The following is a 22,135-nucleotide window of genomic DNA, read 5'->3' as shown; positions in this document are numbered from 1 at the left end:
TTGCGAGGCCGTACTTCCCTGACCTGGTGAGGAGTGTGGGGGGTAGGCTGGGCAGGGGGTCTGTTCCGCTACCTCCAGCTGCTCTCTTGACGTACATGGTGCTGAGAGGAAGTGAGGGGGGACCTCCGCTCTACCTCCTCAGGTAGGAACGTCCCTGAGGTGAGCAGGTCCCAGACCAGTGACTGGCCAAGCAGTGACCACGGGCCAGGCCCTGCGCTCCTCCCCAACCTTGAGGGGGACACAGCTCCCTCTTCCAAGTCCCAGGGATACAGGCCCTGCTTTGTCACACATGGGTAGCTTTTAACTTTACAAGACCAATGTGTGGCCTCCTGGGAGCAGGCAGGGTAGTGGTGGGGCGGGGGGGTGCGGGGGGGAGTGCCTTTGGGGAAGAGAGGCTGCGGTGGAGAAACGAGAAGTGGACAGAAGTCAACCCCAGAGCTGGGGGGGGGGAGGCATTCCAGGAGAAGTTCCAAGATTATGTTGTAGTGGAGACTTCTTCCATTTTAAGAGAAATACAGCAGAGGAAGGGTCCCGGGAGGTCTGCAGAGCCAGGCCCTGGCTGGGCAGGTTTCTGGTTTTGCTGAAACACGGGAGGGCCGTGGGAGGCTTAAGCACAGGGGAGTTGAATTTTTTGCGGAGGGTGACTGGCTCCTGCAGAATGGTGACCTGTATTCTGGGGGTCTAGCCCCAACCCCTGCATTGGAGGGCGGGCAGGCAGGCTTTCTTCTGTGGCCCCGCCACCCTACCTCGGCCTTGTCCTTCCTGACAGCTGCAGATGGTTGTAATAGGCAAGAGCCTGGGCATCCCCAAGCCTTTTGGGCCCCAGATCAAGGGTACCTGCTGCCTGGAAAAAAAGATCTGCCAGTTACTGGAGCCCCTGGGCCTAAAGTGCACCTTCATCGAGGACTTTGACTGCTACCTGACTGACGTCGGGGACTTCTGTGCCTGTGCCAACGTCCGCCGGGTGCCTTTTGCCTTCAAATGGTGGATGATGGAGCCTGAGCCCTAGGCCTAGCGCCCCAGCCCCGCCCCAGCAGGAGTGGCCCGTCACTCACCATTCAACGGTGCCTGTCTGGAAGGCTCTGTACCCTCCCTTCCCCCGGCCCCCCTTATCCCTCAGCGTCCAGAGGGGTAGCAAACAGACAGCTTGAACCCCTCAAAAACGGTCTTCAGCCGAGAAGTGGCTGCTAAGTCCCCATTAAAGTTCTACCTGTTCTGAATGCATTTTGGCACAGCGGCCTTGTTCTGAGAAAGGGGTTCTGGCAGAGGCCAGAACGATGAGTTTCCGGGACTCGTGGGGGCAGGGACCAGGCTGCCCTCCCCCTCCCCTCTCCCCCCTCCGTCTTTGCAGTGGGATAGGCCTGGATTCAAACCCTTTGAAGTTGTCTCTGGTTCAGATACCTCAGACCAGTGGGTCTACATGCTCGAGCTGTGAGCATCTCCGGACTCAGAGCAGGGAGAGCGGGCTCCTCATCAGGTCTGGTAGGGGCTGGGGTGTGTGGGGAGGGGTTGTGCCTTGTGGGGCGCTGGCTTCAGCTGGTGTCCCTGGGGTCTGGGGGACAGGATACAGTAAGGGCAGGCCTGGGGGATCTTCCGTGAAACCTGGAGTGGTCAGGAGTCAAGAGTGTCCACCCTGGCATTCAGAGCCCCCTGGGTTGATCACACAAAGATGCTATTAAAGTAAATGTTTCTCTGAGGTTGAATAACCCCCTTCCTGCTCCGCCCCACACCCGCTGACCACGAGGTGGAGGGCAGGTGGCTGGGGGCCTGGCTGAGAGGTCAGCCAAGTCGGCCTGGAGCAAAGGCTGTGACCAGATCCAACAGGAAGCGCCTGGGGCTTCTGAACACCTGGCTGACTCTTCTTCGCCCCCTGGTGGACACTTCACGGCCAGCCAGGGCCCAGCCTGGGCCCAGAGGGGCACACTTTCAACTCGAGTAAGGGCTCAGGGTCCCCTAGGAAGGGTTGGTGGGAAAGAAGAACACACGTATTGACGTCCGTGGAACATACCACTGTGCCAGTGCCTTCCATTCCTGGTCTCTCCTCCCCAAAGCCCGAGTGTGGCCAGCACAAATGCCATTTTTGAGTTGGGCAAGTGGGGGTGGGGGGAGGGGAAGACATCCCCAAAGGTCACAGGTCTCTGCTCACCTTCCACCCCAGCTGTCAGCCTGACAACCGCCCCCTTGCGGGCGCCGCCGCAGCCTGGGTGGCAGGCGGGATGCACCTGCAGGGAGCAGAATGGAGCTCTGGTTCTATGGAAATCAGAGTGAGGCTGGTTCTATGGAAAAAGCACAACAGCCAAAACCGAGTAAACAAGGATGTCGTTTATTTAAAATGTTTACTCCAAGAAATATATATATAAAAAAAAAAATAAGACAGTTACAGCACTAAACCAGGCACCTTCGACCAAATCACAACCTCTTCTCCGTTTCTCCCCCTTCGCCCTAAACCCCCTCCCCGACAGGCTCCCTCCCGAGCTGGAAGGCAGGGCAGAGGCCTGAGGGGTCAGTGCAGGGTCCGCGTCCAGACGGGGCCCCTCCTTCTCTTGGGGTGCAGGACCCCCCCGAGCTCTTGTCATGGTTTATCCCCCAGTAGGAAGTTCATTTTAAAATTCTAAGCCAAAAGGACTGACAGTGGCAGAGAATGGGGCCATCTTCACGTGGAAGGTACGTCTACACCACTCTGTCCCCGGCAAGGGGCCCTCACGGAGGCTGGTGGCAGATTTCGGACTAGTCCCCTGGAAGATGGGAGCCCTGCCTTGCCAAGGGCAGCTCCTGCAAAGGGACTCCACGACCCGAGCCGGGGGGGGGGGGGGCGCGGGTACCAGGGCACATGCGCCAAAGCCCCCCATTCCAGGAAGGAGGCTGGTGTCTAGGAAAACGGATGGGTGCCACACACACAGGCGGGAGTGACGGGAGTTCTGGGGTGATCTGGACCATCCAGGCTAGCACAGCAGAAGCTCTGAGGGCGCAGAAGCTTCTCCCCTGGGCTACGGCCACAGGACAGCAAAGAGGAGCGTGGAGTCAGACTAAGGAAGATGCGGGCCGGTCTCCTCCCCCAAGGCCGCGGGACCGGCCAGGACAGAGCCTGTCACACGCCCTGGAGAAGGCAGAGGCCGCCGTAAGGCGGTGACGGGGGACAGGCAGGGAAAAAAGCAACAACTAGATCATTTTTGGCATTTTAACATCAAGACAATGACAAGTGGTAAAGACAGCAAAGCAAAGAATAAAAAAAGGACCAATATTGAACTTTCCCATCCACCCAAGTCTCACACTGAAGTTCTACCCCCGTCTCCCCCAGAAGCACCACGGAACTAAAAAAAAAATCTATTTTAAAGCACCCAAACCAGTCCAGACCCTCTCGAAACCAAGAGCCCCAGCCTGAGCTGTCACCTCTCCTGGGTCCAAGCGAGAGGAGGGGTTCCGGGAAAGGCACCTCGTAACTCACGCAGAGCAGCGCAACGCCGGTGACTGGCTCGGGCAGGGGGCACTTGGTGGGAGCGGGGGTGGCGGTCGCGGATCTGCGCGGACACGCGGGGGAGGGGGGTTCTTCTTCAGGAATCCCAACTCTTTGGTACCACAGCCAAGCAGTGCGACCAGAGAGCTGGGTTAGAGGAACAGGAGCCCGAGTCTCCGGAACGGGGGCCCGTTCGGGCAGGATCCGGCAGGGGAGAGACACAGAAGCACAGAAGTGGTAAAGGCTGGCATGGAAAGGGCAGAACCTTCCGCGCGAGGACTCCAGAATGCACTTTTTTTTACTGCTGGCTGATCAATCTCTAACGGCGAGTGCTGGCGAGGCGGCCCCCAGCTCGTCTGAAGAGCCCGGAAGCCGCCCTTGAACCAGGTACATTGTCCCCACGTCTGCCCCCCGCCCCCCAAGTCCCCACTGGGTCCACAATCACCTGATTTGCATTTGGACTTTTACAGCTAAAGTAGATAAAAACGGCTAAACACAGATCCCAGAGCCCCCACCAGGGGGGACAATGGCAGATTCTACTAAGGTTGCAGCCACGGAGAGCAATAGCATGGCAGCCTTGGCTGGTCTACACGAAGCAGGAAGGAGTGACCTGGGTGCTCCCGAAGCGGGCGGGCAGAGTCTGGAGGGAGATCCACCGCCAGGCCTGTCCCAAGCCTAGGCGCTGCCGCCGGGTCCCGGAAGGGACATTTCTGAGTCCGTGGGGACTCCTCTCTCAGGGAGCACCCGCTCGGATCACAACACTAGTTAACGACTGGAGAGGGATATTCTGAGAAGTGGATCTTGGGGTGGGGTGGGGTGGGGGACAGGAGAGAAACGCCAACAACAACCAAAAAAACCCCTAGGTTGCTCAAAGTTTCTGCCTCTTTTGTAGGAATGGTAAGTCAACTATGAGCAGATATTTTAATTCAACGTGGGGGGCGGGGACCCACTTTGGAAAACATACAGAAAAGGTAGTTGACGTTGAATCACTTATAAAACGGAACCGCAGGGAGTCTAACAAAAATGCACCTTCGGTCAACTCTCACTTTCTGAAAATCCCTCATCGGGCGTCCCGGCCCAGTGCACGTGGAACCTACAGCTGCCGCGAGTGGCGTGGGGCTGCGGGCGGCGCGCGACCATCAGAGGGTCCGGGGGTTGTACTCTGGCAATTTCTTGATCTTCTCTTTCTCGGCCTCGCTTTCGTCTCGGGCAATCACCAGAGAGTGTGCGTAGCCCATGGCCACCTGGGGGGACAGAGCGGAGCCCGCAGGCTCGTCAGGGAAGGGGGGGGCAGGGGTGGGTGGCAGGTCCTGGGTAAGTGGGGTCCGGCTGAAGAGCGCTGGCCAGAACCACCAGGTAGGGATTCAACACGGGCAGCAGAGACTGGCAGGGACGTGGGGACCCTGCTCCCGGGCCTCTCTGCACCACGATCCTGCCTTGTGTGAGGGCACCCGCCCCATCTGGGTGTCGGGCTGGTGATAGAACAGTAGTGGCCTCGCCCCACCATCTGCCCTATGGCCTAAGGGCATGCAGGCCCCGCTGAAGGTACCGAGCAGACATGAGCGAGGCCCCCGTCCCCAGAACAAACATGCAGGGGCTGGCCTGGGGCCAGCGTCATTCAGGGCGAGAGGAGCCACCGAGCCTGGCCGGCAGGCCCCCATGCCTACTCCTGACGGCCGTTACTCGCCAAAACCTCTAGTTAAAAAGAGCCACTCGAGGAGACCCCAGACACCAAGGCAGGCGGGTGCAGTCTGGCGCAGCACGTTTTCTATCGGCTACCGGCGCCAGAAGTCCGTGCTCACCTGCTCTGTGAAGATGCCATCCAGCGTCTTCACCTCCTGAGCCGCGGTGGAGGACTTGGGCTTGTGGTCCCCATAGCCCTGGCAAAGCGAAGAGACACACAGAACTGGGCTCACAGCGGCACAGTCCAGAAAGGGGACAGTGGGGACCCGGAACCAGAGCCCTGCCACACTTGACACGAGGGAGCAGCACCTCCCCACGAAAGTGCTGTCCACGGGGGCCTCAGTTCCAACCTGAGGAAGACCCCAACACTGAACTTGGGGGGGCTATGCAGTAACCGGCACCTTTTGGGGGTTGTGGCAGAGGAGAGAACACCATCATGAGCCCAGGAAGGCACAGCCGCTGGGGCCCCCAGTGGCCGTCCCCACACTCACCCTGCAGACGGACTCGCCCCCGCCCACCCCCAGACTCCAGCAGGACACCAGAGCCGGAAGGGTCGGCCTGAGGACAGCTCAGAGACGGGGAGACGGCGGCCTCGAGGGCCAGCAGACCCCTCAGCTCAAACTGAGGGGCTGACGGGGCCGGCGAGGAAGTGCTCCCTCGCCAGCCAAGGCTCCGCCACCAGTCACCACCTCCCACTTTCCGGTACAGTGACGGCTGCCCCGGAGATGCCGCGCCACCTCCTCAACCCTAAGAAGCTGCCCCAAAGTCCCCCTCAATCCCATCTGGTGGCTGAACTGGTATTCGGAGTCTCTCTCCGATAGGCCCTGGAAACCTCTGTCCTGCTCCATGAATGACCTGTAAAACCCGGGCCAGGTTCAGTCCCCTGATTGCGAGGCTCCGCCCAGAGCTGCCTCTGCGGGCGGCTGCACACAGGCCCCTGCAGGGCCCCAGACCCCGCGTGTGTGCAGAACACCGAGGGCAGGGCCGCCGAGGCCCGGAGATGGCCAGGAGGGCCAGGGAGCCCGTCCCGCCCTCCGCTCCCTCCCGTGATCGAGTGGGGCAGGAAGGGAAACAGACCGCCTTCCCCGCAGGAAATAACAGAGAGTCAGGCTGAGGATCAAATCGCAGCTAGAACGGGCAGCCCGCCAGCCGGGCCCCACAGCCAAGCTGTTCCTGATGAAGAGATGAAAAGTTAAAGACTCATCAGGCACCAGAACCCTAACCGACAGTTGGTTGGGGAAGGCCAAGTACGCGTGAGAAACTGAGGGCTATCGGTCCTCTGCGGGCCGGCAACGGACATCAAAAGCAGGCAACACAGACTTTGACTTATTTAGGAAAACTGAGACAAGAACGTCCCTGGATGACCGGCCACGCCGGCCCCAGGGCGCATGGCTGTGCTGAGCGGTGCGGCCCTGTCGCTGCAGAACAAAACCACGGAGACTGGACCCTGCTCACCGCTGGCCACGGAGCCCTCGGACTTCCACCCTCCTGGAGGACACAAGAGAAAGCGCCCCTCTCCCCGAGCCCCTGCACACCTCACAAAACCAAGGGGGGGACGGGATCCGAAACGCCCTGTTTCCAGATGTACAGCGTGGGTGGATGTGGAAGACTCACAATGACTTAAGAGGCACCGAATCGCCTCTGAAAGCCGACGTGACCCGAAGACTAGGGGGCGTCTCAGCCCCTCACGCAGATGCGCACATCCTCTGCGTATTTTCAGGAGGCGGCCCCGGAGACCCAGACTGGGTTCCCCGCTCACCCACGGCCCCCGCTTACCAGCTCCCCGAAGGTGGGCGATGGGCCCCAGCTGATGGTGCTCTCGTCGGCCGCCACGATGATGCTGCTCTTCCTGGGAACAGACAGGGCGTCACCAGCGCGGCCACCTTGGATCCCCCCCCCAGGCTTTCTGCTCCACAGCAGGGTGTGGCTCACGAGCATTAACGTCAAGTCCACCTACGACGCACTCATTTCCCAGCAACGCGCACGGGGCCGTGGGCTTCTCCCAACCCCCCCACAGTGACTGGTCAGGCCCCAGAGCAAAGCCCTGAGACGGGGCCGGGCCCCAGGGGACCCAGCCTTCCCACCTCACCTTGGCCTGGTTCCAGGGCTGGGGGCACTGGGGGCGCGGGGGGGGGGGGTTGTAAACACACTGGGAAAAGAGGCCATCAAATCAGGACAGACAGCTCACTCACAGGAGGGCAGGACTCCACAAACTCAATGCAGACAGGCTGGATTGAAGCCACAGCCCCTGCCTGAGACTCGAGTCCCCCCACCCCTGCAACAACTCAGCTGACTAACATAATCAAACTCCTCACCAAGACGCACTACATTACTCAACAGGTGTCCTTGAAATAAACTGAAAAGCTCAGACTTAAAGGACCATTTCTTCTCGGAGCGCCAGAGTAACCAAAATCCTGTTTCTGGCTAAAATCCTATTAACCTGTCTAGACGCACAGAGTGCACTGAGCCTCTGAAAAGTGAAAACCTCTGGGGGGACTTTCTGTGGGGGCAGCAAGACCAACCCCCTCCCCGTAGCCCCAAACAGCCCCTCCCGTCTGAACCCTGGTGCATCTGATGCCCTGACTGCGGGGGGGGGGTGGAGAGGGGCAGGGAGGGTCTCAAGGGAGGAGACACCCTCCCCACTGTGTCCTCCAGGCCCAGGAAGGGGACACACGTCCCGCTCCCCAGAAGACACGGCCACGTACCCACAAGCCAGACTCCGGATTCTCCAGCCACACAGGTCCTGCACGGCCTTCGGGTACATGGTGGATTCACGGGACGTGTTGGTGGCCCCCCAGAAGAACAGACCCCCTGGGGAAAGGCACACACACCAAGAACTGAGTGGCCCCCTCCAGCAACACTGACACAGCAAGACGCCATGCGCCGCAGGGAGCAGAGGGGTGCTCCGCTCCGTCCGTGCGAACACGGGGGTTTCAGCGTGGGAACAGGACAAGGACCGCGGGGCCCCGCCCCCCGCGGCACTGCTCTGCTGGGCCGGGGAGAGCCCCACTCTCCCCCCAGCCCTCGGTGGGGGGAAGGTCACTAACCCACTTCGCTGACGGCGAAGGAGCAGGTGTAGCCGGCGTAGATCTGGGACGCCCCGCGCCCGGGGAAGTCAAACAGCTTCACCAGGCGCGGCACCATCTCGTCCTTCTGCTCGGCGTGGCCCAGCCGCCCGTAGCCGCCGAAGCCCCAGGAGAAGACCCGCTTCTGAGAGTCCAGGACCAGCTGCGGGTGGAGAGAGAACACAGGCTTGGAACGCGCCCCCTAACAAGGGCACAAGGGCACCGTCGTTCTGTTCCAGAGCCTGTCGCAGCGGCTGGCGGTCAGCAGCAGAAACACTGCTGAAAACGTGAAGCTTCCCCCACCCCTGCACCCAGGAGGGGTGCAGAGGGGGTAGAGGCGGGGACAGGGCACTTGCTCTTCTCTCTGCTGGGGACAGGACTTTCCCTTGTTAAAGTCTTGGGGCACCTGGGTGGCTCAGTCAGTTCAGCGTCCGACTTCGGCTCAGGTCATGATCTCACAGTTGGTGAAGTCGAGCCCCACGTCCGGCTCTGTGCTGACAGCTCGGAGCCTGGAGCCTGCTCGGATTCTGTGTCTCCCTCTCTCTCTGCTCCTCCCCTGCTCATGCTCTGTCTCTCTTTCAATAGTAGATAAACATTAAAAAAAATTTTTTTCAAATAAAGCCTCAAGTCTCCTTCCTGCCTCGTCAAAAGCAAATTGTCACTATCTATCCAAAGTGATCTTCAAGGACACAGCCTTGGCCGTTAACAACCATTCGGCACCCTCCGCACAGTGGGAGATGGTCCATGGACCTGGGAAAAGAGGTCTGTGATGCTGTTAGACAAAAGCCCAAACCAGAAAGACACCATGATTCTAGCCCAAAACCTGTCCTTCACGTCTAGAGATGTCTGGAGAAACCATAGACCTAAGAGCTACACCCCTCAGTGTAGCCGAATCGATTTCGGCTCAGGGCCTGATCTCAGGGCTCAGGAGTTCGAGCCCCGTGTCAGGCTCTGTGCTAACGGTGCCAAGCCTGCTTGGGATTCCTTCTCACTCTCCCTCTCTGTCCCTCCCCTGCTCATGCTCTCTCTCAAAATAAATAAACTTAAAAAAAAAAAAAAAAAAAAAAAAAAAAAAAACACGAATCCGCCCTGTGGCCACCGGAGTGGTGGGAAGCTCTGGGAGCAGGGCAAGTGTCTCGGACACCAGGGATGAAGTCCCGGCCGAGGCCGAGTGTTGGGGACACCGGAGCACACACACACCCTCCCCACAGCGGGGATGCTCAGGACGCAGAGAGAAAAGCCGGAAGCCCTCAAGTCTTACCGTGTGGTTAGCGCCACAGGCCACATCTCGTACAACCACATTTGGGACGGGCAGAATCTGCCCGTCTTTCGTCTTCTCGATGAAGATGGCCACCCGCCGGGGCACCAGCTCGCAGTCATACTCTATCCGCTGCGCCCGGGCGATGAACTTCCCATCCGAGTTGTGTCCTGGGGTGACCAGAGCTGGCAGTCAGCAGCCATTGACCACATCTGCCCCCACCTGGCACCGGGGCCTCACGGGACAACCCTGCCCACCTTGGGGATGCCTTCCCACCCAGGACACAGCCCCACAGTGTCAGGGTATTGATTCCAGGGGGTTGAAACCAATTATTTTTAAAAAAAACGAATAGGACAGAATAAGAAACGTGTAAGGACACTGTCTACACAAGGCTGTTGTTTCGTACGAGTCCTCTGTCCGTGCCTCTGCCGTGATCAGGCCGTAACACACACCACATTTCTTAATGTGAGCTGTGACCAAAGTAAGAAGTTGCTGATTCAATGGAACAGCCTACTGAGCATGCTCTGTGCCCCACTTGGCCCCTGGGTGGGCCAAGAATGGACAGAAAAAGTTCAACACACAATCTAAGAGTGGAGTTTGTGTGACTTACTAGTAACCTAAATATAGCACTACGAAGTTAAGATATAGTTAACGGGACACTCTCATCTTTGCCTTGCCTGACCCAGTAAATGCGTCACGAAGAGAGTGGGTGGGGGCGAGCACGAATGCCGGGATACACTTCTCCAAGGTGACGTTCCTACGTTCCAATATGAAAGGGGACAAGGAGATTCAAAGTGGGTTTCAAAGAAAGCAGAGAAGTGTAACAGATTCTGCAGATATACGTAAAGGCAGCATCCTAAGCTACTTTTAGAGAAGGGTGTCCTAGGAAGAGTGGCCTGCACGCAGTAACTGCAAGGCAATCAGCCATTACCATTACCAAGATCCTGTGGTTTTCCCTGAAGGGCAATCCACCTGCTGGCTTGCAGACCTGGGGCAGCCAGAGGCAGCAGGGGAGCAGACACCCTTCCGGAAGTCGACCGGTAACACACTTCCGGTGTTCTGTTCGGGCCGGGGATGGCACCAGGGCCCGTGGCCATGGAAACGGTTTCTCCAACAGCCTCTGGCAACTCCCTGGCAACCAACACTGAATGTGCGTAAGGGGCTGTTCTTTCTTATTCACTTCTGACTTGAGGTATATTTAGTTTCACAAAGTCACTGTTCCCTAAAGTCTAAGGCCAGCGAGATGCTCCTTGTTCTATTTATACCGTCTTCCATCTGCCTGCTTTTAATGACGTGGGGACCCAGCAACCCAGATCCGGGGGCCGCAGCGGATCTGGGTGGCATGCCGCTAGGGAGCCAGCAGAGGGCGCCCACTCCTCACCTCCCACTCGCAAAGGGCTGGGCTGTGGGAAGGCGCCAGAAGGGGGAAAAAAAAACCACTTTGGTGTCAGAAGGGAAAAAGAAAATGGGGACCTTGTAAAATCAAGATCGAGAGGCATTTTCCTCTTAACCAAGAACACTCTCTAAGCTCTCCCTTTCTACTCAATGAGACAGACGTGAATGTGCTTCTGGAGGAGACCATTCCATTTAGGGATGAGAACAAGAGGGGCCTAAGGCACTTTACCCAGAACGGGGCCCCTGCGGGCACCGCAGCGATCACCTGGACCACAGTCTGCAGAGCACACCTGATCTTGTATAATCTCCCCACTTTCAATAAAGGCAAATCTTTACATGTGAAACCGAGTGAAGGTGCCTTTTTTTTTTTTTTACAACTTTGAAATCCTTTTACGTATAAATGAATTCCCATTATCATGAAAAAAAAGAATCCCTTGTCAGACTCAGCCTAACTTACTCATTAAGGCCAGGCCACTGTAGTGCGCTACAACCCTGTGAGTTAGGACAGGCTGTCCCCGTAGATGGGAGATCCGCTTAATGGACCAAGGCCATTATCCGCGATCAATCACCCGCATTTCCAACATGTGTGTGCCGGCCCACACGGACTCCGGGCCCCAGACACGCAGTTAGGTAACAGAGCTTTTAAGAAATGTTTCCATACCCAGCTGACCGTATTCAGGGCACCCAAAGGAATAGAGGTTCCCTTTGCAGTCCATTATCATACTGAATTCAGCCCCACAGGCCATTTTGGTAATTGGCTGGCCGTTGTACATTATCTGAAAAGACAAGACGGGAGACTCTCAGACATTTTTTAAAAGACTGATAAAAAGCCTCCACCTCTGCGGGTCAGTGTGCGACAATTACTAGATTACAAAGGAAATTTAATGGACTCAGCAATTCTGAACGCAAAAGCTTAGAATGCATGTAGAGAAACACCCCCGTGACCCCCCACCTTCCCAGCAGAGTTGAATCCCAAGACAGGCCTGATGGTGCCTCCATCCCTGTGTCCCTCCACTTGCCCAACCCTGGGCCCAGTCAAGGCACTCCCCAACTGACCAGCACGGGCAGGAGGGAGAAAGCAACAGAAACTGACCCCCACGTGACCCCTCCCCCCCCAGACCTCACCTAGGCCCCGGAAGTTCAGCCTCGATTATCAAGAGGAGCTTTCTCACATTCTCCTTGCCCTCTGGAGAAATACCAGGCCAACTAGTCTCAACAGAAGATGTGTGGATAAGTAATCAAATGGTTCAAAGCCAGCCAAGGACCCAAGGAACTTAGCGTGGGCTCTGGAAACACATCTGAGGTAGTACTTGGAAACCGTGCTACTGCACTCATCAGAGAGCGCCCTCGCCAAGAAGCGTGAGCCCGGGCCCTGTCCGTCTGTCCTGGCTTCCTTTAGAAATGTCGGGCTCCTCCTTGGAGCAGACGGCAGACGAAATGGAGATAGTTCAAAACTCATTCAAACCACAGGTTAAGTCTGTCCCCGGTCTCTCTCTTTTGTTTTTATATTTGTTTATTTTTGAGACAGAGACCGAGCACAAGTGGGGGAGGAACAGAGAGAGAGGGAGACACAGAATCCGAAGCAGGCTCCAGGTTCTGAGCTGTCAGTGCAGAGCCCGACGCGGGGCTCAAACCCACAGACTGGGAGATCATGACCTGAGCCGAAGTCGGACACTGAACTGAGCCCCCAGGGCACCTCCCCTTTTTTAAGAGACAAGAGATCGGGGTCCCTGCCTTCGTTAAACCACAAACTAGCACTTGGCTGCGTTATAGTACTCGTCGCGTTTTAGGTGTGATTCCCACCTCTCTCAACCCTGTGTCCCTCAGGAACCAGAGACTGGCTAACTCCAGTGTGTGCACCTGGCGGCGGACAAGGTCCATTTCCAACAAGTGTGTGCAGACGCCGACAGAGCACAGCCACAGATCGTCTCTTGCTGAAGCGCAGCCAGGCTGGAGGACAAGGCCTCTGTGACCAATTCGCTCACGAGGAAGAAAAACCGTTCTCGGCATGCGTTTCAGCCGTGAGCGTATATTAAATCTGTCTTAGACTGTAACGTGGGGGGGGGGGGTGCCTGGGGGGCTCAGTCAGTTGAGTGTCCAACTTCAGCTCAGGTCATGATCTCACAGTCTGTGGGTTCGAGCCCCATGTCGGGCTCCATGCTGACAGCTCAGAGCCTGGAACCTGCTTCCGACTGTGTCTCCCTGTCTCTCTCTGCCTCTCCCCTGCTCACGCTCTCTCTCAACAAACATTAAAAAAAAATTTTTTTAAAGACTGCAACATGTGCATTCCACTCAAAGACTCTAGGCTCCATTTCTACAAGCCATTGGTTCCGCTACAGGGAGAGGCATCTGGTCCCCCCCCCCCCCCCCCCCCTCAATTCAACACGAGAGCAGAGAGCAAGGCCCTGGGGCTGGGCAGGGGGAGCGTGGTACCTGTGCCGGGCTTGGAACAGCATCCGTCTGGTTGCCGAGGCCCAGCTGTCCCATCTTGTTCTCCCCAAACGCGAACACGGAACCCGTTTCTGGAAGCAGAGCTCGGAATCACAAAAGGGAGAAAGAACATCGGAGGGTCTAGAATGAGACCCGGAACCAGGCCTCAAAAACAGTAAAGAGGAGCTACTTTGCCAGGAAGCGCACAAGCGAGACGGTGTCCCGAATGGGTGGCGGGGAGCAGCTCAGCGCAGATCCGGTGCCCGGCCGGGGTCCAGAGCGCAGAGGAGCCCTTGGCGCCTCCCGGCCCGGCTTCCTACCCGACCGGTGGGGGAGGCTGGCAGCGGCCTCACGCACCAGGGGTTCTCTGGGTGCTTTTCTCATTCCGGCCGAGAGCCGCAGGGGCAGCTCTGTCCCCAGTGCCCCAGGTGGATGGTGCGGCCTTGTGCCAAACACAGGAGAAACGTGCCATTCCTCACCCGTCAAGGCCAGAGTGTGGTTCCGCCCACAGGCCGCAGACACAATCACTTCGTGGCTGAGACCCTCAATGAGTCTGGGGGCTTCGACCCTCTTGGTGTCACCATGGCCCAGCTGCCCCTTCTCGTTTCGACCTGCGGATCAAGAGCGAGACACAGAGGGAAGCGAGGGTGGCCACAACAGCGTCACAGAAAAGGCAGGCACATCTGGTCCCCCCAGAAGGTGCCCCGCACTCGGCAGCTAAGACCGAGGTGGAAGAAAGATCCAGATCCGGCTCCTCTGTCAATGGCCAGCCTTTCAAGGCCCACTTGGGTGGGGTCCGGGGCCCCGACAGCACTTTCTTCCCCAGGGACCTCTCCCTGGGCCACTGCCACCTACTTCACCTTCCCTGACCCACACTTCTGGGACGGCAGCTGGGACCCCCCTGCCCCCCACCCCGGGAGCACTTTCTGAGGCTCTGCCACCTTGGGGGGGGGGGGGGGCGGGGACTAGGACATGCTCAGTTCCCCAAGCAGATGAGCTCATGGAAATGCAGTCTTCGCTCCCCCTGCCCCCCGCCCCCGCCCCGCAACCAGACCACAATTCCCCGGCTCCCTTCTCTCCGAGATGGATTTTAAGAGGAACCATTTTCAACACCTGCCACACAAGAGTTTAATTACCTCAGTGCCCTGGGCATTGTCTGCGGACCATTCGGTTCACTTCTGCCTGTCATTTCTTTTATCTGCCCTGGAAACGATGGCCACCCCACAGCACCAAGCCCACCTCCCACGGCCCTCCACAGGGTCCCAGAGCCTTGGGAACCTCGGTGACGGACAAGGACAGGACGGCACGGGCCACAAGCCCTTCCTGGCAACTGGGTTGCCTCGGCCTCTGGAACCGTGCAGGCTGTGAACCAGGCGGGGGGAGGCAGGCACACGGGGGTGGGCCCTGCCAGAACCTTCCACGGGGCGCTAGCCCTCTAGCAAGGCTCTTAGTTCCGAAGCAGACGTGGCAAGGGGAGGGGAGCCCCTCCACCTTCCCTGGTTCCCAACACGGGCTACAACAGCTCCCCAGGCACCCGACTCGGCGAGCTCCTCACGGGACCCCCGGCCAAGAGACCCACACAGTGGCAGCCACAGAGACTGGGGTTTTTTTGGGGCCTGGAAGTCTGGGCACTGGGAGGGAGGGGCAGTTCACACCCTCCCTGATGACAAACGAACTTTCACCAGGGGAGACATGGAGAGCAGAGCCATGAAGACGAGGCCCAAGCTGCCTAGGCGCCTGCGCAGGAGGTGAACAGCCAGCTACCAGAAAAACCACCCTTGAACCTGTGTGGATTCCAGCCCACCCCGCCGAGCAGGAGCCTCAGACACTGGCTTCCACGTGAAGCTGTCCAAGTTCACCTGGAAGGGCCCTTGACCCAAAACAAGTGCAGGGCGAGGTTTCTCGGCCACATGACAGGCCTGAGTGGCTGGCAGGTGCAGACCCCTTGAGCATGACGGGCCGAGCATGGACGCTTACGGACACCGACCCATGCCCCGTGCCTTTGAAAGTGGCTGACCGAGGAACTGGGATGTCCCCACCGGCCCCTCTCCGCCCCCTGCAGCAGCCGGTCTGCTCACCGGGACACTGGTCTTTGCTTTGGGGCCCAGACGGGTGCCCAGCCTTCGGCGTCACTCCCTGCCCGCAGGGTCAGCACAGGGGACATTCTTAAAAGCACCACATTAGTGAAATTCGGTGAAGAGATCAGAGGCCAGCTCTTCGAGTTCAGAGCCTGGACGGACCGCTGCTGTGCGCGGTGCCGAACACTGGGCAGGAGGGGTGCCCTGGGGGAAGGACCCAGCTCTGTGCCAATCGCAGGAAACGGAAAACTGCGGTGGTGTCAGCACGGCACCCGGAGACTAAAGTTTAAATTTGGGCCAGACACCCTTGTCAGCTTTTCTTTTTTTTTCCCAACAGAATCACAAAATTAGCCGAGTGCAGCGAAGACAACAGATGTTAATATATTTGGACTTTGGTACAGCAGCTCATGAAATTGCAAAAAATCGTTCAAACGGACCGAAATAAAAAAGCAGTCATATGGACGAAAAGCTAGCCAAAGGACCAGAAACAAAGGGTGGGGACCGGTGCCAACACACCCAGCTGGAAGAGGACTCCAGGAACTACCAGAGGGCGTGGGCTCAGCCGAGCCTCAGTCAATACCTGGATCAGCAATCTGGAAGAGAGAAGGGGCGGCAGCGCGTGGAGGCCCTCCCAAGGGGACACGGGAGGAGGGCGGGGACGCCACTGCCAAGGTGTGCACGCGAGGGGGTCTGGCAGCTGGAAGTTAGCACAACCGAGGCAAAGGGAACTCAGCCGTTGGGAAATCTAGTTAAGAAAACAGGCACCGAGCAGCCCAGCTTGCAGGCCTGTGATTCCCCTGGAAGCAGAGGCACAGGATCGCAGGGACACAGTGGCCGATGCCATGACGTGGCCTGTGGCATTTAAGGTGGCAAGAACACAGGTCTTACGTCAATACTGGGCCACAAAGCAAAGGGAAAGGGGAGGGACTGTCTTCCCAGGGGACCGCGTGCCTAAAATAGGAATTCAATTCTAGGTGTCTCGAGATCAGAAAGATTCAGTCAGAACGTTCAGGAAAAGGTGGCTTAAAAAAGAGGATTCACAGAATTAGGGGGCCGTGACAAGCGAATGATGGAGCAGTGGAGAAAGGGGATGCACTTGGAGGGGACAGGAGGGACCAGCTGGAGACCAGGCGGAGGAAACACGGCTGCAAAAAAGGCCACCCTTCCAGGCGGGAGGAGGCAGTCGGCCCCACGGGGGGGCCGTGTCCGTGAGTCACCCTGTCCCCCCTCCCCCCAGACTTACCCCAGCTCCACAGCTTCCCTTCCGTGGTGATGAGGAGACTATGGGCAGCGCACGAGCCCGACACCACTGTCCGCACCCGGACCCCCGACAGGCAGCCATATCTATGGGGCCCCCACAAATTCTGACCGAGATTGCGGTAGGCAGCTGCAAAGGGAAGGAGGCAAATCAAACACTCGCAGAGGCTGGCTGGTGAAAGGCACCCTGGGAAACGTCAGCGGCCACCAAGGGTTTGCTCTCCTGGGGTGCAGCATCACCCTGGCGCCAGGGAGGCTGCTGAGGGACAAAATCTGCAACTCCGGCTGGGGTCAGAACCGTGTGGCTGCACCTGTGTACGGCTGGGCCCCAAGCCACAGGGACCTCAGACCCTCGTGCACTGGCTACCGAGCACGTCCACGTGCAAGTGGCCAGAAAGGCACGGCGCTCTCCCTCCTATCGGGAGCCCAAGCCAGGAAAGCTGGAGGTGGACCCGATGTCTATGTCCCCAGCCCCAAGGTCACCTTCCCCTGCCTGCTCTCTACCTTGGCCTCCCCCCTGCAGCCAGAGGCTCCTTTTGGAATCTATGTGTACTCCCCCTCCTCCCCAGAACAACCCACCCTCCTTGCACACCTACCAGGCTCTGGGCAGGGGGTGCAGCTGACACCCCTCCCCCACCACCTGGTTTCCTGCCTTGGGCATCCCACTGCAGTGACCAGGTCATGGGCCCCTGCCTTTGCCCATGCATTCCCTCCCACAGAATGCCCTTCCCTGTCCCCTGCTTGTTCCTTAAAACCTCATAGCAAGCACCCTCTCCTCTGGGAAGCCCTCCCTGACCGCATCCTCCTCTACAGCGGGTCACTCCCCGAGTCCTGTAAGGCTGATCCTGGCACTCAGCCTACTGAACTCGTGTCCTGGCCACTCGAGGGCCTCACTGATGCCTGGCACCCAGGAAGCGCTCAGGGACACTGGAGGGTGTGTGGGTGGGAGAAAGCAGCTGCTTCCTTCAAAACCCTCTCTTCCTTTAAATGGACAGGGCGTGGCCAATTTTGTGCTTAACATTTTAAATCTGGGATTCTCAAGGAGAGACATGAGCACATTCCTAGGCTTACGGTGACCATTATGAAATGCTAGCTGCTGCCACGTCAACCGTGTCACATTCATCTGGATGTGAGAGCTGATCAGGAGGCTGATCAGTTCCCAGGCACCAGTCGAAAAGCATCTGTGAACGAGGCCGGTCCTACCCTGCCCGCTCTCCACCAGCAGAGGGCGCCAAGCAGTATCCTCATGGAGTTGCAGGGGCCACCCACGCAAAGGGAGGCTGAAATCCCTCCCCCATTAGGCAGCAGGCTCCCGGTCCCATAAAGACACACTGCAAGGTCCCTGAGCTTCTCCACCCGGAGACACTCCTCTCTCCTCAAAGGTGGAATAAAACCCAGCAACTCCCTGGGAAAGAGCAGACCCAAAATGACAGCCTTTGTGGGTTACGTTCAAGTCTATTCATTGTGAAGGGGAGACGAACAGGGGCATGTGTCATCTCTGGGAACGAGACACCATGCACGGGAACACCGTGGAGGTGAGCAGTGCGGCAGCTGCCCGAACCTGTGTCACAAGTGGCCAGATGCTCCCGTTCACCAAAGCACCTTCTCCAAGGCAGCTCCAGGGGAACCTGTGGCTGAGACACCAGGAGGCCGGCCTCCAGGGAAGCCTGGCGGGGCGATCCAAGCCAAAGTCAGCGCCCCGCCGCAGTCCCGGCTCCTCGGCCAGGCTGGCGGTCAGGAGAGGGAGCACGAGGCCCTGGGTCATCCTGCAAACGGAGCGGGCATCATGCCAATCCAGCGGGATCCAGGGCAGCAGGGACGCGAGGTTGGCGAGCTTGCCTTCCCAGGAAGCCAGGAGACTTCGGCTTCTGCGCCGGTGGGAAAACAAATCCCCCGCGCCCCTCCATTTAGTCTCCCCGCAAGGTCACGAGGGCCAAGAGGGATTTTAAAATACTTACAAAGGACTGACATGTGTCAATCTAATTACATAAAACTTCATTTAAAGGGCGATCCGTCAGGGAAGCTAAGAACGAAAGGGACTGGACACAAAAGCATGCCTGAAACGGGCCCAGAGTGCACTCGACCAGGCCGCGAAAGCGGATCTCAAACCACAGAGTGCTTTCCCTCCCCTCTCTGCCGCACTGTGGGGCGGGGAGCCCGGCCTGGCCCAGCAATCCTGCCCCACCCGACAGCCCAAGCTCTGCTTTCCTCTGGCAGCGACTTCCCCTCAATGGGCCTGAGCGCGTGGAACCGTGAGTGGGCTGCTGGCTGGAAGAGCACGGAGAAGCGGCGCGGCCCGCTGGCAGGGTGGCAGAGGCTCAGCCATCCCTAGGAGGGGTTTCCTGGCCCCCCAGCCATAGGGCAGACTCGGGCTCTGCCTGTTGGGAGCTCCTGCCGTTTTCACAGAATAAGACAACCACCTCTGCCTGTCCCGAGGCACCAGGGAGTGTCAGTGTGCAAATATTTGTCCACTGGGCAATGTTGGGAAGCACCTCGGGAATCTTTCCAAATGGAATCAAGAAGCCATAAAATGTGGCGATGGGCCAGCTTCACCTCTCCTGGATGGGCCAGCAGCTGTCTGAGGAACGATACCCGTTTTCTAGAAGCCACTGGGGACCAAAAGCCACTTTCTTGGGACTTCTTCACCCCCTCCACCCCACACACCATTACTTGCTCCGTCTGACCAGTTCCTGCGATAATTTGGTGGCTGACAAAGAACTTCGATCTCTTCTGTAACGTCTAAGGGGTCAGGGGTCTGCCATGCGGAAGGTGACAAATGTCTTGGATGTTTTGACATCCCGCAGGACCAGTCTTGCCTTTTTCATGAAAATAACTGATGTGAGGAGGAGGATGGAAAGAACGGATTAATGTGATTTGTGGCTATTTATATTCTTCCCGTTTAATCCTAAATGCAATCGGATCTGGAATCGGATTTTTTAACAACAGAAGAGTGAAGCGGGAGGCGTTCTCTGGGAACCCTGGGTGGTGGCGGGGCTGTTCTGCGGCCTGGGGCAACTTGCTTGGCTTCCCTGAACACTTCTGTAAACGAAGACCCACGCAGCGGACGACCACCAAAATCACAGAATCACGTGAGAACTCAACGAGAGTTTTGGAAACCACGCCTCCTACCTTGTTGCTTAGGCACTTCTTTTCGACCAATCAAGTCCCAGTTGGTGGCCCCAAAAATCAAAAGCTGCCCTTTGCACTTAGACCCTTCGAGTTTCTACGGAGACAGAGAGAGAAAATGTATTAGCTTTCAACGTGACTTCTCGCTTTCTAGGTCTGTCTGACGACAGCCAGAAAGAAAAGAAAAATATAGGAATCCATTATCTGTGCGTCCCCGCCCCTGCAGCTCACACAGCGAATGGAGGCCTGCGGTGGTCAGCGCCTCATCAGTGTGCATAACCCCAAACCTGCCCACAGCGGCTCCTTCATTATGCCCAGGCTTGTCGTTACCCTTTGATTTCCCTTGAAAACTATTCTTTTACAAAACACTAAAATGAATGAATGAATGAATGAATAAGTCAATAACACAGCCAAACGGCATTCCTCTGCCAACTGCCCATACAGGTGTCTGCGAGAGGCCTGCACCCAGGGAGGATTACACGGATGACCTTGGGGCTAGGTCTGCCTTGCCCACGGCCAACACAGTGTTGCACCTGACTCCAAGCCTCGGGAGCCCTGCGTCACCGGTGGTGTTAGACGGTCCCTCCCTGTGGTGCCCCGTGGTGCCAGGGGGGATCCTGGCTACAGTGGGGCTGGGCTCGTCCCCACCGCTGGCCTGCCAGCTGGAGGAGCAGCGGTGAGTGGGATACGGAAGGTTCCGGACCCCCAGCTGCCCAACACAGAGCTTGGGAATGGGAATCCACACCACTTTAAAAGGCCGTTGTCCAGTTCAGGGCGGCCCTCACTAGAATAACCTCAGCAGTCCGCTGCACTGTCTGAGGCAGCAGTCAGGCATAAAGACTCACTTCCGAACCATGCACCCCGTTCCTCAGGGGCTGGGGAAGGGGACGTCCCTCTCTGCCTCATCCTCTACCTCACCGACCCTAGGACACTGCAAAGAACGGTGTCCTCCATGCACAGAACTGCTCTCGGAGGACAGAACTGCTCTCGGAGGGCCTGATGAAAAACAGCCACTGGCCTCCAGGCATCCTAACGTCTAGGCAGAGGACATTTGGCAACACGACACATGCATTTTTAAGAACACCTGCACGGGGACTCAGTGTGACTCAAACCTGAGGTCACGAACGTGCCACAGAACAGGCCCCGTCGTGCTCACCCACGTTTACATGGCTGGAGGAAGCGCAGTCCTGCGCGTGAGGGGGAACCAAACAGCCATGAATGGAGAAGGGCTTCACCGCGTTTACATTATTTAGAGAGCGACCTCGATCGCAGGCCCGTCCCCCCGCGGCGCCCACAGCCTCGGATTACTTGAACGGGAGCCTAGTTTCCCTCGGTTATCTCCCCTTCTTTGTTTAGCTGGCGGGCCTGGCTGGAACATTCTACAGGTCTACAACAGCAGAGGGTGAATGGCGGCCAGTGGGTTCTCTCAAGTTCCCCAAGGAAGGGGCGGCTCTGGGTCTCTGCCCTGGTCACCTGCCAGCCCCCCACCACTTCTCAGGCCTGTGTGGAGAGGGCAGCGGAGACCGAGGAGGGCACTAAGGCAGGGTGGGTCGAGCTGCCAGGCCAGGTGGGCAGAGGACCCCGGGGGGCGACGTGACCATCAAACCATGACATCGAGACGCATCTGCTAGAGCAGCAGCTGGAAGGTGGCCCCGGGCGACCCTCTGCACTGGCCCGGGGCCGGAGCGGGTTTCCTGTGACCCGCGGAGCCGGGACCGCACCGGTGAGCGGATACCGGCCCATTGAGCCAGCTCACGTGCACACGGAACTCCCACCTCCAATACGAGCTCTGTGCAGAGCCTTGGTCAGCGGAGTCTACTGCAGTCTCTGTGGTCTGATTCCTACGGAGAGACTGTCACCTCACTCAGTTTTACATCATGGGCCTTACGTCCTCACACATTAGGTCAAAGTAACAGAAGACTAGATTTCACTGCTATCATCCACACAGTCGTTTGTCATCAGCCACCGACTTTATTTGTAATTTAATTCTCCCCTCTACCTTCTGTGAAATAAAAAATTTAGATAAGGAACACAACTCCTAACGCCCTTTAGATCACAGCCCATGTCCTTCTTGGTCACAGACCTGAGCTGGGCTGTCAGGTGGGAAAGACCCTCTGCTGACTCCCTGCAGAGGAATGCCCCCCCCCCCCCCCCCCCCCGCCCCATGGCTGTCAGGGCTGAGAGCCGGAGGCGGCTAGGTGACTCTTCAAGGTATGATCCAGCCTTCCCTGATGGGACAAGAGATGGCTTTTTGTGTCTAAAGGCCGGGTGGCAACAAAGCTGGTCCATCTCCCCACCAGAACGAGTCAATTTCATCTCGCCCTGCGGCCGCCCAGCCCAGTCCCGCGAGCTGGGCCGAGATGAATGGCCACAGCGGAAAAGTGCACAA

The 22,135-nt window shown here is 58.0% G+C and overlaps 2 protein-coding genes across 2 annotated transcripts in view; one reads left to right on the top strand and one right to left on the bottom strand.

Annotated features, from left to right (window-relative positions):
* The window catches only part of PADI6 (peptidyl arginine deiminase 6), a 23,622-nt gene extending 22,398 nt beyond the window's left edge, over window positions 1–1,224 (top strand). The window contains exons 16-17 of the mRNA XM_029945897.1: window positions 8–26; window positions 770–1,224. Coding sequence (XP_029801757.1) covers window positions 8–26; window positions 770–1,009 — 259 coding nt within the window. The 3' untranslated portion in view covers window positions 1,010–1,224. The remainder of the gene's footprint in view (window positions 1–7; window positions 27–769) is intronic.
* Window positions 1,225–3,164: 1,940 nt separating this feature from the next.
* Window positions 3,165–21,646, bottom strand: RCC2 (regulator of chromosome condensation 2). The gene is made up of 12 exons (XM_029945895.1): window positions 21,635–21,646; window positions 19,750–19,843; window positions 16,607–16,750; window positions 13,765–13,896; window positions 13,289–13,377; window positions 11,517–11,631; window positions 9,464–9,630; window positions 8,185–8,365; window positions 7,843–7,948; window positions 6,914–6,986; window positions 5,257–5,334; window positions 3,165–4,698 (listed from the first exon to the last, which is right to left on the bottom strand). The coding sequence occupies exons 1-12, from the start codon at window positions 21,644–21,646 to the stop codon at window positions 4,594–4,596; spliced, it is 1,296 nt and encodes a 431-aa protein (XP_029801755.1). The 3' UTR covers window positions 3,165–4,593.
* Between the last annotated feature and the right edge of the window lie 489 nt (window positions 21,647–22,135).

The sequence above is a fragment of the Suricata suricatta genome, chromosome 8, assembly GCF_006229205.1.
Source record: "Suricata suricatta isolate VVHF042 chromosome 8, meerkat_22Aug2017_6uvM2_HiC, whole genome shotgun sequence".
Lineage (NCBI taxonomy): Eukaryota > Metazoa > Chordata > Mammalia > Carnivora > Herpestidae > Suricata > Suricata suricatta.
The sequence above is the reverse complement of the archived record's forward strand: the minus strand, read 5'-3'. Positions and strand labels throughout refer to the sequence as shown.

Bases quoted from the DNA above. Each gene is read 5' to 3' on its own strand.
- RCC2 (XM_029945895.1), bottom strand. The intron at 11,632-13,288 runs GTACCACGCTCC...TTGTCTTTTCAG, and splicing joins CTGTTCCAAGCCCGGCACAG to ATAATGTACAACGGCCAGCC. The intron at 6,987-7,842 runs GTACGTGGCCGT...GTCTGTTCCCAG, and splicing joins ATCCGGAGTCTGGCTTGTGG to GAAGAGCAGCATCATCGTGG.